A 13,132-nucleotide genomic window follows, 5' to 3' on the forward strand; every position below is an offset into this window, starting at 1 on the left:
AAAAAAAAAAAAAAAAAAAAAAAAAAAAAAAAAAAAACCCAAATTTTCCCGACCTCAAAAACAAAACCAACATTGGGGGGGGGGGGGGGGGAGGGAGGGAAGGAAGCAGAGTGTGGAGCAACGGCAGGATAGCATGACAGTATGTCACATTTGACACAGATAATCCCATTAAGATCTGTAAGGTCTGGTGGGAAGCCAATGAATCTGACCTTGAAATCCCTAAAAGCAATGGGCTGCTCACAGCCCCACGTGCATTTAGTGAAAGGAGTTATTAACCCTCTTGACATCTTCTTCCTTTTAAATTGCGTAGCAAGATTATTAAAATACATATACTATTTGCTTTTGGCAAAGAAGTAATACTCTTCATGTGACTCACGTTACTGTGTGTTGATTAGCCTTTTTGTGTTTTTGGTCCCTCTTACTAACACTAACTTCTTAACTTCAGGCTGAAATAGTAAACACCAGAGCTTCTGACAGTCTGCTGAAGCAGCGTTTCTAAGGACTACCACTTCACACACAGAACCAGAAGAGGCAGTATCTTAGGCAGGCTGCCTGACAGACAGGCTACCTGAGCTCAGAGCAGCAAGCTTTCTACCCACCCCACTTAAAGGCGCAGCCGCCATTTTCCCGCCCCATAAGGCACCTCCTTTCCAAGCGGCGAGGCAGAGATCCAGCCGCTGCGGGTTCTCGCGAGAAGATGGTCTCGCTGGCTATTTGGGTGTCTTCTCGCGAGGCTTGGGCTGTGCTGAGGCGGAGTGTCGCTGTCGCCATGGAGCAGCCGCTGAACGGTCCTCCGGGGCTGTCTACCATCCTAGCGGTGAGGAGCCGTCCGCGGGAGGGAAGGGGAAAAGGCACCGATCCGTGCGTGTAACGGGAGCCTCCCTTTCCGTTGGGGGAGGACTGCTCGCGCTGGGTGCTCCGTCACGCAGGTGAGCACGCTCCGTGACAGAGCTGGGTTTTGGTTGCGGTGCGGGAGGCGGCAGGGCGGTCGTCACGGCCGGGCTCGCGTCTCACCTGGTCGCCGCGTCTCCTTTCTCTTTCTCCGCAGAAGACGGACTGGGCCGAGCCCTGGCTGCTGGGGCTGGCGGGTTTCCACGTCCTGTGTTTTCTCCTGACCTGCTTCTCTTTTCAGCACTACCGGGTGCAAATAGGGCACTTTCTGTGCATGGGTGAGTAGCGCATCCGTGCTTCCGTGAACTCCTTAGGGATGGTTTTCTTGTTTAACAAAGAGATTTGCAACTCATAAAGTGATCGCGAAGTATTTATCTTGTGGTAACGTGTGTGTCTGTACGTTATGTACTTAAATGTTTCAGAACATTGGAGAACATTCAGAAAGCTACAGATACGTAGCTTACGAGACTGCATAAAGTAGAGACTTGAAACTTTATTTGTACTGATAGGTGAAGTATAGATAGGTTTTTGCTGGTTAGTGCTGGCACAGCAGGCCAGGAAACTGTTGTTGCACTGGAGAAGTGGACAAGAAATTGAAAAACAGACAGAAGCGGTTTCCTGCTCTGCAGTATTTAATGCTGCCGTTTGGTCAGTGCAGCTTTCAGATGGATTTATTTCCTTTCATTCAAATGGAACAGGGTTACTGTAAGCCCTGCTGCCAGCTGTGACAGTGGTGTGACAGAGCAAGACTTTACAGAGGCCATTTTAAAAATTAAATTAATTTCAATAATTTTTTAATTAATTTTTTAAATTAAATTTCAGTCTGGAGAACAGGAGACTTAGAGGAGACCTTATTGCTCTCTATCACTACCTGAAGGGAGGCTGTAGTGAGCTGGAGGTTGGCCTCTTCTCTCATGTAACTGGTCATAGGACTAGAGGGAATGGCTTCAAGCTGCACCAGGAGAGATTCAAGCTGGACACTAGGAAATACTACTTCTCTGAAAGAGTGGTCAGGAACGGGCTGCCCAGGGAGATGGTGGAGTCACGGACCCTGGAGGTGTTCAAGGAATATTTGGATTTTGTGTTGAGGGATGTGGTTTAGTGAGAGCTAGTGGTGATAGGTGGATGGTTGGACTGGATGATCTTGAAGGTCTTTTCCAACCTTGGTGATTTTGTGATTCTGTGAATAAAGATAGCATGGATTTGAGTTAAATCTATATTTTACAAGCAAACCCTCATATGCTTTATGACAGCCTCTTGCCATGGGTTGGGTTTTCCTGTTTGTATTTTTTGTTATTATTTTTACCCAGTACCTCAGATGTGACACGTTCCTGCAGAAGTGGAGATAGGATAAACAATTCAGATGGGTTTGCAGTCAGTGCAGACTTCTGATACATAACTCAGCTAAAGCGAAAGTTTCAATAACAGAAATTTCCTCCAAAATGTAATCTACAAATCAGTAATTTCTGTACATCTCTTTGAACTGCAGAGCTTACAACTATCCACAGAGGGCCAAATCAAAATGCGCTGCGTATGACACATCAGGCTGGAAAGTTCCCAAAATACAGGATTTTCTTTCTTAACTTCATTACTACACATACAGAATTGCCACAACATCCTAGGTCTATTTACCTCAGACTATCTAAAACATTCCCAATGTTCATAACACTAGCTTGAATGCCCAAGTTCTAAGTGTGCTTGAAATACATTGGAACTGATAATTACTGGCTTTTTAACCCAGATGTGATTGATGTATGATTGTTGTTAACAGGAAGAGTGGATAAAATTGCCTGCATTAAGTCCCGGTCTGTTTGTATTTGAAAACCTGTACTACTTTTGGTACGTCTGCAATAAAAATAACTTTGTATTGCAGGTAGGCAGACGTAACTAAAAATATATATTAAATAGTCACATTGATTCACGTCGGCAGCTGAGCAGGTGTTTATATTATGTAGTGCCATGCTGAGAGAATCCAGCTGATGGCAAAAAGAAGACAGCATATTCATTGTCATGGCACTCCTTGTATCACTAAGCTAGCTGTTCAGTCACATTGTGCAAGTCATCTCTAAAGTCACTGAATCCGATTTTTTTTGCTGTTTTTTTTGGTCGGGTAAGAAATGATACAGAGATAAATTTAACATTTTGTGATTCCATTGCTTTCCTGCTAAACTTGTGATTGCACTGGATTGTTCTACTGTTTCGGTATCTTTACACTGCATGTATTTGTTGAGTAAGAATATATTAGCTTTTATCTCACTGCATCAGAATGTTCTGCTGTACACCTGTTGAAAATCTGCGAGTATTTTAAGACTTAGACCATGCAGTACAGGAAAGGTTTGGTGTAACTTCATAAATGCACTTTAAGTGCTTGCTATATAAATTAGAATACTAATCCTTGAGACAAAAGTGTGTCTTAGAGCATAATATCATACAAATGTGCAGAAGATCTTCCTTACGGTAAAGGTGACAGAGCACTGGAACAGTTTGGAACAGTTTGCCTAGAGAGGTGGTGGAGTCTCCTTCTATGGAAATATTCAAGACCTATCTGGACGCCTACCTGTGTGACCTATTGTAGGGTACCTGCAGGGGGATTGGACTCAGTGATCTCTTGAGGTCCCTTCCAACCCCCATGATTCTTTGATATCTGAATTCCATACCAGTTATAGGGAAGCTTTGACATTTCTTTTTACAGACGTAACTTAAAAGCAGTCACAGAAAAGATTGTTGAAAAAACTTTTTTTTTTTTTTAAATTGATAATTCATTACCTGAGCTCTTGTAAGCTCAGATAAGTAAGATTTTGTTTGTTTTTTTTTTTTGTCTGTAACGTGTTTCTTTTTCTCACTACTTGTTAGTAATTATATGGGATGTTAATTCAGATCTGCTTTTGTTCAATTAAATAGTGAATATGTAGTTTTAGCTTCTACATATCAACAAATTGTACTGTACGGTATATATATATCTCATACATAATGCAGAACTGATGGCAGATTGTTTTCAAAGAGATATTGAGTCTAATGCTTTTTTTTCTTTTTTTGTAGTGTGTTTAGTGTACTGTGCTGAATATATAAATGAATTAGCAGCCATGAACTGGAGGTAAATGTTTTCAATTTCACATTTAAAAGCATGTTCTTCTAAAATGTTTTTTTTTCATACCATTCCCCAAAAAGCCTTTAACCTAAAAGAAAGCCACTTAGCAGTAGAATGGGATGGCAGGGAGTGTGTTGCATGAACACAAAACTTTTGAGAAAGCGAGACTGGTACAGGTAAAAGAGCAGATGGGATGTGAGCTTTGGGTTTTTTTCTTGGTTGAGTGGGTGGTGATGGGTTGTTTGTTTTGTTTTGGTAGCTGTGAAAGTTTAACAAGCTGAAGTTAAGAACTACTTCTCAAAAACATTGGTGCTATTTTATATGTTTATCTGTGTATATAAAAGTCATTAAAATTTGCCTTTTTACTAAACCTATGTATCAGACGTAAATCAGTGGCTTATTTTTGTAAGAATTGAGACATTTTCCCAATGTAGCTGAAAATCATATGGTTAGCAATGAAGTTTATCTACAGAAGTACTGTAAATCTGTGCTTTACTTACCTAAATTACAACCTCACTGCATTTAGTAACCACTTAGTTACCTCTTCTAATATGAATAATTAAAATGAATATCTAAGAAAGTAATTTAAAAGACTTCAGAATAAGCATGACTTCTGAGGCACAAATATACCTTCCTGTTTATATAGTCACAGTATGTTACTTTATCTGTGGTTGTTATACGGGCTCCTGAGCCTTAAAGAAACCTAATACAGTATCTTTCTTCAAGCTTCATGCAGTAGAATGCAGGCATATGTTTGGGGATCCCAAGAAGTAGGATTGTCTGTATGTTATCCATGTTGAATATTTATTGTGAAGGTATAATGTTCTGTGAATCCTGCTGAACAAAGATTTCTCTATTTTTTCTTCTTTCAGGCTGTTTTCTAAATATCAGTACTTCGATTCAAGAGGAATGTTTATTTCACTTGTATTTTCAGCACCTCTACTGGTGAATACTATCATAATTGTGGTGTGTATTTATATGAATATCTTCCATCTTAAGATGGTAATTGAATGTATATGAATGGATTTAAATGTAATGATTTACTTATTTTTCAGGTCAACTGGGTTTACAGAACTTTAAATGTAATGACTGAACTGAAGACACTACAGCAGAGAATTAAAGCAGGAAAAGATAAGAAGAAGTGAAAGTGTCCAATACTTTTCCATTTTTAATTTTCATAATACTTGTCCAGATAATCAGTCCTTCTGTATGTTTATCCAGAAGCAGCAATTTTTTGTCTGATATCTGGGACTTTGCAACTTATGGCTATGGACAGTGAGGAAAAAAGTACCCATAGTACATCTGATCTTCTTAAATTGAGAAAACTAGGCTCACCAGGTCTTTGTATACTTCAGTGTGAGCTAATTTTTCACCATGATCAAGTCTGCTAATAGCACTGAGAAAGAACCTTCCAGTTTCCATTTGCCTGTATCTTTTTTTTTTTTTTCCCCCCCCCCCCCACAAAAACTATGTTGAGTTGCCTTTATCAAGTAGCCAGTCTTCTGTTAACTTATGCCAATGGGAGCTATGTTGTGAATTCAAGTAAATGAAAGAACTGCATTCAGAATACCTCAGGAATCCATGCTTCTGTGAAGCGTTTCACTTCTTTATAAATCACGTTTCATACTTCCTTTGTGTATTGTATGTCAGTGGATAGTTCTGATACAGTAGCATTTTATAAATCAAAATATCCACAGTATCTTAAGTTAATTTGAATTTTTAAAATCTTTCTGTATCTCATACAAGACTTCACCAAATCAGTAATTTTCATTTTATTTGTGTAAGTAATTCAAGTCATGATTTTAATTTTGTGTATAAATACCATTTCTTAAAACTGGGCAAAATTTTGATAATCTTTCCCTTATTTGAAGAAAATAATGGAAGAGGAAAAACATTAAAATATTCTACATTATTTTGTTCATAATTTTTTGCAGATTTTTTACACTTGACTTTTTTTAATAAATTACTGAAATGGAACAAAAAAAGACTGATTAAAAAGGAAGATTTCAGTTCTGCTCGGAGTAACTGGTTTTTTTGCATCTAGGAAAACAGAAGCAGGGAGGTATAAAAGAGGGGGAATTAATATAGTAGAAGAGAGCCCATATATTTTTAGTGAAGGCTTTGTGCAAAGACCTAAGCTCTTGTCTAAAACAATAGAATCACAGAATGGTTTGTGTTGGAAGAGACCTTTAAGATCATCTAGTACCAACCCCCTGCTACAGGCAGGAACACCTCCCACTCAACCGCTTTGCTTGAAGCCCCATCCAGCCTGGTCTTGAATGCTTCCACAACCTCACTGGGCAACCTGTTCTGGAGTCTCACCACCCTCACAGTAAAGAGTTTCTTCCAAATATCTCATCTAAATCTAACCTCTTCTAGTTTAAAACCGTTTTTCCTCATCCTGTCACTACTTGCCCTTGTAAAAAATCCCTCCCTAGCTTTCCTGTAGGCCCTTTTTAAGTACTGGAAGGCTGCTATAAGGTCTCCTCAGCCTTCTCTAGACTGAAAAGCCCCAGTTCTCTCAGCCTATCCTTTTAAGGGACGTGCTCCAGCCTTCTGATTATCTTTGTGGCCCTCCTTTGGAGCTGCTCCAACAGCTTGAAGTCCTTGTGTTGGGGACCCCAGAACTGGACACAGTATTCCTGGTTTCATGAGAGCAGAACAAAGAGGCAGAGTTACCTCCCTCAACCTGCTGGTCATGCTTCTTTTGATGCAACCCAGGTTGCAGTTGGCCTTCTGGGCTGCAAGCGCACATTACTAGCTCATGTTGAATCTTTATCAACCATCACCCCCCCTACTCCTCAGGGCTGCTTTCAAGCCATTCTCCACCCAACCTGTTTTTGTGCTTGGGATTGCCTTGATTCAGTTTCAGGACCTTGCAGTTGGCCTTGTTGAACTTCTATGAGGTTGACATGGGCCCAACTCTCAAGCCTGGGTGGTATCCCTTCCTTCTCACATGTCAGCTGCACCACTCAGCTTGGTGTGGTCTGCAAACTTGCTGAGGGTGCACTCCATCCCATGTCATTGTAGAATTGTACAATGTACTACGTCAGTTTCAATTAAGAGATAGGAAGGATGTCCTACAAAATTGACCTTAGGTCAAGAGTGGTTGAGTATGTAAGGTTAGATGGCCAAAGCAGAACGCTAGTAAGGTTTTAACCTTGCCTGTTTTTGTGAAATTAATTTTAAAACCTTGAATAGTTCTGACAGCCATGGAATTATTGGTAAGCATGAAGATAATCAGGTGCATATATACTCATGTTTTGTAAGAATTCCAGTTTGGGGAGAGTGAAGTGCTCCAGAGAGTTTCACAGCATTGTGGGAAAGCAGTGCACTGTTAGACTGGGATTAAATTCCTTAGCCTTTTCTACGGAGTAACTTAGCACGGCCTTACGTCAAGCATTTCAGACTACTTGGATATTTATATGTGGGCATATAAAAATGGGACAAAAAAGCCACTGCTACTTACATCCTTCCAGATGGATGTAAGATAGGATATGGCACCTGTTTTTAAAACCGAAGAACAAGATGGATTTTATGTAGAAGGATATGGTCCTCCTTGCCTGATTTGGAAAGGTTAATTTTATTCTTACAGTTTGATGGGGCTCGGTATAGAATTTTCTACGTGGACCTAAGCTTAACCGCACAAACATGTTGACCTCCCTCCTGTGAACTGTTCCTCAGCAGTACTGATGCACAGTTGTTTCAGTGTTGTGTCTACTGGTTGGCAACTTGGCATATAGTAGGGGTGTTGAAACTAGGTGGTCATTATGGTCATTTTCAACCCAGGCCATTCTATGATTCTATGATGGCTCTATGTATTTAAAGCTTTTATACCCTGTTGTACATGAGATACCACCAGATACCAGTAGCTTTTGCTTTGGTGTCATTTAGGAGTGTGATTCATAGTAATTCACATAGTTCAGAAGAGAAGCCTGTTCTCTAAGCAAATCTCTTGCAGTAGAAAACAAAATGTACTTTGTTTAGTACATCCAAGGCAGAATTTTCCCAAATATTTCAGTATTTTGTCCTTTTCCTTGGGTTTGAGATGGGAAAAGTGAAAATGCCTTTTTCTAAATCTGTGAATCAGATGGGCAATCAGGACTGTCTTTCCTAGTGTAATAGGCTATATAACAGAAAACAGTATTGCTAAATTTTCTGTTAATCTAGCTTGGCACAGAATTTATGGACACAAGAAATTCTCCACACCTTAGGGGGTTCCAAGTGAAATTAAAAAAAAAAAAGTCTGCTTGCCAAAGTTCTCTTTCCTCTTATCCTCGGTGTAATTGACCTTTCAGGCAGTGTTTAATTTCATGTTGTGATAACAGTAGTTATATTGCCACTTAATATAAGATCTCAGGGCTCCTCAGTCCTTTAACAGGTAAAGTGATATATCAGGGACTTAATTTGTAATTAGCAAGTAAAAATGCATTGTGGCTGAATATCATGTGTTGTTTCTGATCCCGCTGACTTAATGCAATAGCTCATAGGCAGATAATACTTACAATTTGAAGTACCATCATAGCAGGTGTTATTTAGTACTCTAGGAGTACTGCTGAGTGAGAATATAAGCAGATTCCAAAATTTCACTGATATTCTTGAATAGTGAACATTTCAAAATAGACACTTCACCATGGTTATAAATTTGACTTCAAGCCTTCCTTGACTACCCAAACTGTAAGTAAATTATGCTACGAATATTGAATTGTCACAAATTAAATTGCTACAGAATGCAAATGTATGTAAATTTTGTTTTGTTCCAGGGAGATCGTTACAGTTCTCGAAGCCTACCACTAGATGTCATTGTTTTCACGTGCAGCAGCGTACTTACAGATTTCCCAGAGTCGGTTCTGGGGACTTTTTTACACTGACTTCAAAAATTCTATCTGCATCATTTTGAAATAGCCACGAAGGCTTGCACTGTAGAAGACTACTGCATGCACAGATTGTCTGAGATCTCCAGTTACTTGCAAATATTTATTCTTGTTTTTTTTTAAACTAAAAAGCGATTTTTTAGTAGCATTGATGAGAAGCATATATTCTTCCAGAGTCAGGACTGTGTTTTGGTGAGTGCTTTAAAGCTTCACAATTAGGCATAGAAATAATTATCCCTTCTCACTCACATTTAAATTTACTTATGGAGGCGTTCAATTAAAGAAGTGTAATAACTCAAACAAATATGTTTTTGTGTGAAGATGCAGGAATGCTGACTGAAACAGTCTAAATGTAGTGTAAACTCACAGCTATTTCTTTGTGATTACCTTTACATAATTCACCATTACCAAATCAGTATGTTAAATATGTGTTTATACTCATCATAAATGAGGTTCTCAATATCAGAAGTCAATTCAGTCTTCATAACATGGCAAGCAGTTCTTAGTGGTGTTCAGATGTTTGATAACTTTTTTTTATAAGCTGTACATGCAGTGTTCTCTGCATGACATTCCTGTTTATTTACTCTTTTAATTCACATGAGCTTCCACTTCCACTCACTCCTTCTTTCAACCTTTCAGTTTCAATTTACCTCAGTTCCTTCCCAAAATTTACATAATTTGCATGCACTCTGAGAATCACAGAATTGTAGGGGTCGGAAGGGACCTCCAGAGATCATCGAGTCCAACCCCCAAAGAAGATGAGGGTTGTGATGTGTAAGCCTCATAATTCAAAACTGAATTGCTTTAATGGGCCTCTGGTTCTGTAATCTGCCTTCTGGTCCATTCCTCAGCAGTGTACCTGCACTCATGCAGCAGTTTTTCTGCAAACCTGCAGAAGCATACTGGATGGGAAATAACTTACAGGACTTGAGAGGAAGATTTCCTGTGTTTACATGTATTGCTTCATTTAAATAGGAACTATAGAAACTTTTCTTCTATAGGTTCACAGACGCAATGAAGCTGACAGAAAAAAAAAACAACCAACAAGTAAGTTCCAAGTGCAATTTATAACACACTTGTGAATCAAGCCCTGAATGAAAAAAAAAAAAAAAAAAAAAAAAATCTTGTATACCTTTTGTGCTTTCGAGTCCAGCAAGGACCTGGGTTTTCTCAAGGGCCTGGGGTCATACACCCTGAAGTCACGTATAGAGAGATCTACAAGGCACTGAGTCATTTCCTATATTGCAGGAGTCACAACTTTGAAATCATAGTCTTCACTTGGATTTTGAGATTAATAAGAGAATCAGTTTCTGATAGCCACCTTTGAGAACACGTGATGTGAGAAATTTGTGCTCAACAGAAGTATCACAAAACTCAGGGAATGGACATACCAAATCATACATGTCACTGGTTCACCAATAAAGTTCTTGTTTGTTTTTTTTTCTAGCAGAATCCATGGAACGGAGTATTTGGTTGTTTAAATACATTTGATCCACTTCAAAGTTGTAAAATCAATTTAGAAATAGTTTTAATGACTTTAATTTGTTGGATTTTAGATTATTGCTGTTGAGATCTTTTTTTAAAGTAATTGCAATCTATTTTTCTTTTGAAATTACATGGTCAATGGAAATAAAACAGTCCCATTTGATCTATTGTTTCAATTGCCCTAAATCCTAAATTAGTCTAATCCTTCTACTGTAATTATAAAGAAGTCAGGACATAGAACAGTCCTTTGATTGGCAAAACCTAATTTATATTAAAAAAATCAATTAGTAAATAAAACGTGTGCTGAGTTTTCTGCTTACCATATGTTTCAGGCAAAACAAATTTCAAATAAAAACTGCCCGCATGGATTTATATGTCAGGGAACTATGATAATTGTCATGTTATGTGATTCTCATATAAACATTGAATGGTTTTTTCATAAGCTGATTTATCAATAATAGCTTGCTATTATAAAATAATTTGAAAATGTATAGAAAGCGTAGCTTTGTAAAAATTTAACGAATTCCCTAAGCAATTAACTTGTATAATGATTATTAAAAGTTTTGCAGTATTTATGTTTGAATGAAATATTCTGGAGAGATTGATTCATACATCTGTTTCAGAAAAGAGAAACGCTCTTCATCAAGCTGTCAAGGAACTTATGGAATTTATTATTTTCAACACTTACACATTAAGAGAAATCATCCAGGAGACTCTGAAACCACAATGTTGATATTTTAAGTACAATGAAATACACCAGACTCTTTCAGGTATTTTTATAGCATGAGCTAGAAAGTTGAATCAATATGAATTAAAGTAATTAAGTATGAATTAAATAAATTGAATAGTAAAACTAATAAACCTAAAGACAACATAGCATGTCTGTATCATGATTGGAGAATATAAACTAAATGCTGTATAAATAAAAAAAATACAGAAAAATAGAGATATAAATGCACTTTTTTAACTTACTGCTTATTTACTTCTTGTACACGTTAATATCCTTCAGTCTAATTCCAAACTGTAATATTTTAAAATTTTGCTAAGAATCCTTTGAACTGAAAGATTGAGGCTTTATTAAAACTACTCTCTTAAAAAACGTCTTTTTGGAAATTTAACAGAAAATGCTGAATGCAAATGTTGGATAAAAGTTTGTTGTGGCGGGGGGCATGGTTTTTTGTTTTGTAAATTGCATTTTTTATTACCTCTACCTAATAGATTACAGGTTAAAAAGAACTAGTCAGAATATTGCATACAATCAAGCAGTATCAAAGCTCTCTGTATGTATGCCTATAGTCAGATACATATTAATTCAACACTAATTAGCAACAGCCCTGCCACTGTCATTGGTGATATTCATTAACTCCGTTCTCATAGGAGATACCCTTACAGACTTGTCATTACATTTAAATTTAACCCAAGTGTGATACACTATACCTGTATTAACTTATCCAAAAAAGATAATGCACCTTACTGCGTAGATAATTGGTAGTATTATATACGAGCTATAGAGCAATCAGTTTTTATTGTTTTATTGTTGTCCTTAGAGGGCTTTATTCCATTCAATTTTACTGAGAAATAGGCTGATTTGACATTTTAACATATTCTGACATCTACTGTAATTTAATTTAGGCCCTACATTAATTCTGTTTACGTGGTTTTAACTGTGTGCGGAACCTTCCAAGCTGGTTAAAAGGTCCGATGACGTAGATTTAGGATTGTGAGATAGAATAGGGTGTTTACAAAGCCAATTCTCAGTTCCCAAATTTCAAAAGCATGAGGAATGGTCCAGAGGCAAAATGACTGAATCATGATTTAATCGTGTCTCATCATTTTCTGAATGCTTACCTGTCCATCTAGAGCATTTGTGTGTAAATCACAGCACTGCAGTGCAGCTTTTTCTCTTTAGCAGGTTAATGCATTTAAAGACATGGGAGCAGGATGGTCTCCAAACAAAGTAAGAAGGGCCCCCTCTTTTATATTCCATGGGATTCAGGTGGGACTTCAATAGGAGTAACTCTAGCAAAGGACCACAAACATGTTTGGTATTAAAGAGAAGAATACAGATATAGAAAACTGCTTGTATCAGCATACTTACTCTTGATGTCTAGAAAGAAGCATTTTAAAGGCCAAAGTGAGGGTACCATGCTAATGGAGATGTAAAAGACCTGGAAGAGCAATTGCAATTTCATGTCTGGTACCCTTAGGATCTGCTGCATGCAACAAACTGGAAGGGATCTGGAATGGAATTGGAAATAAGGTGCACACATAGATACAAATATGAGTGAAATGAGGGGTTAAAGTCAGATGTGGCTTTGTTTGTTAGAGTATTAAAAAAGAAAACACTAATATTTTGAAGGAAAAAGAAAGAAGATGAAGAATAAGCAGAGGAAAACTTAAGATGGATGTTTTGGGACAACTGGGGGAAATAGGAGATTTGTTTGGACAAGGAAAGGAGAAGACAGTTATATCAGGGAAAAGCTAAAGGGATTAAAAAGTAAAAAAGAAACATTCCTTGCAGGCTTTCTGGGAAGAAGCTTGCAGATTCTTGTGGATTAAAGATTCTCCATTAGGGCTCTTGAGAGAAGGTACAAGATTATATTCACATAAACTGGAAGCTCCACTAACGCATCAGAATATGGGAATGGAAATTATCTTTCAAAAGTATAGATAGGTTTGTGTTGAGAGCCATTTAACCTCGTACTCTGCCTCCAGCTCTCTGATGAACGCAGAGATTGACCACAAAATGTTCATACTTATTCATTTTCTCTGGATTAGGGTATGCTTTATGAGT

The 13,132-nt window shown here is 37.9% G+C and overlaps 1 protein-coding gene and 1 long non-coding RNA gene across 2 annotated transcripts in view; one reads left to right on the forward strand and one right to left on the reverse strand.

Moving 5' to 3' along the window:
• The window catches only part of LOC122193145, an 11,112-nt gene extending 10,444 nt beyond the window's left edge, over positions 1-668 (reverse strand). The window contains exon 1 of the long non-coding RNA XR_006182826.1: positions 644-668. This is a non-coding gene — a long non-coding RNA (uncharacterized LOC122193145). The remainder of the gene's footprint in view (positions 1-643) is intronic.
• A 5-nt stretch (positions 669-673) lies between these two features.
• On the forward strand, positions 674-5,873 carry TMEM18 (transmembrane protein 18). Its single transcript, XM_042893850.1, has 5 exons — positions 674-817; positions 1,049-1,169; positions 3,931-3,985; positions 4,852-4,945; positions 5,035-5,873. The coding sequence occupies exons 1-5, from the start codon at positions 698-700 to the stop codon at positions 5,122-5,124; spliced, it is 480 nt and encodes a 159-aa protein (XP_042749784.1). The 5' UTR covers positions 674-697; the 3' UTR covers positions 5,125-5,873.
• Positions 5,874-13,132: the final 7,259 nt, after the last annotated feature.

This window comes from Lagopus leucura, unplaced genomic scaffold (genome assembly GCF_019238085.1).
Source record: "Lagopus leucura isolate 7727_CA_CO unplaced genomic scaffold, USGS_WTPT01 Super-Scaffold_73, whole genome shotgun sequence".
NCBI lineage: Eukaryota > Metazoa > Chordata > Aves > Galliformes > Phasianidae > Lagopus > Lagopus leucura.

Excerpts from the sequence above, each read along its gene's own strand:
- TMEM18 (XM_042893850.1), top strand. The coding sequence starts at position 698 with ATGGTCTCGCTGGCTATTTGGGTGTCTTCTCGCGAGGCTTGGGCTGTG. Across the intron at positions 1,170-3,930 it reads AGGGCACTTTCTGTGCATGG|TGTGTTTAGTGTACTGTGCT; the intron begins GTGAGTAGCGCA and ends CTTTTTTTGTAG. Across the intron at positions 4,946-5,034 it reads TGAATACTATCATAATTGTG|GTCAACTGGGTTTACAGAAC; the intron begins GTGTGTATTTAT and ends CTTATTTTTCAG.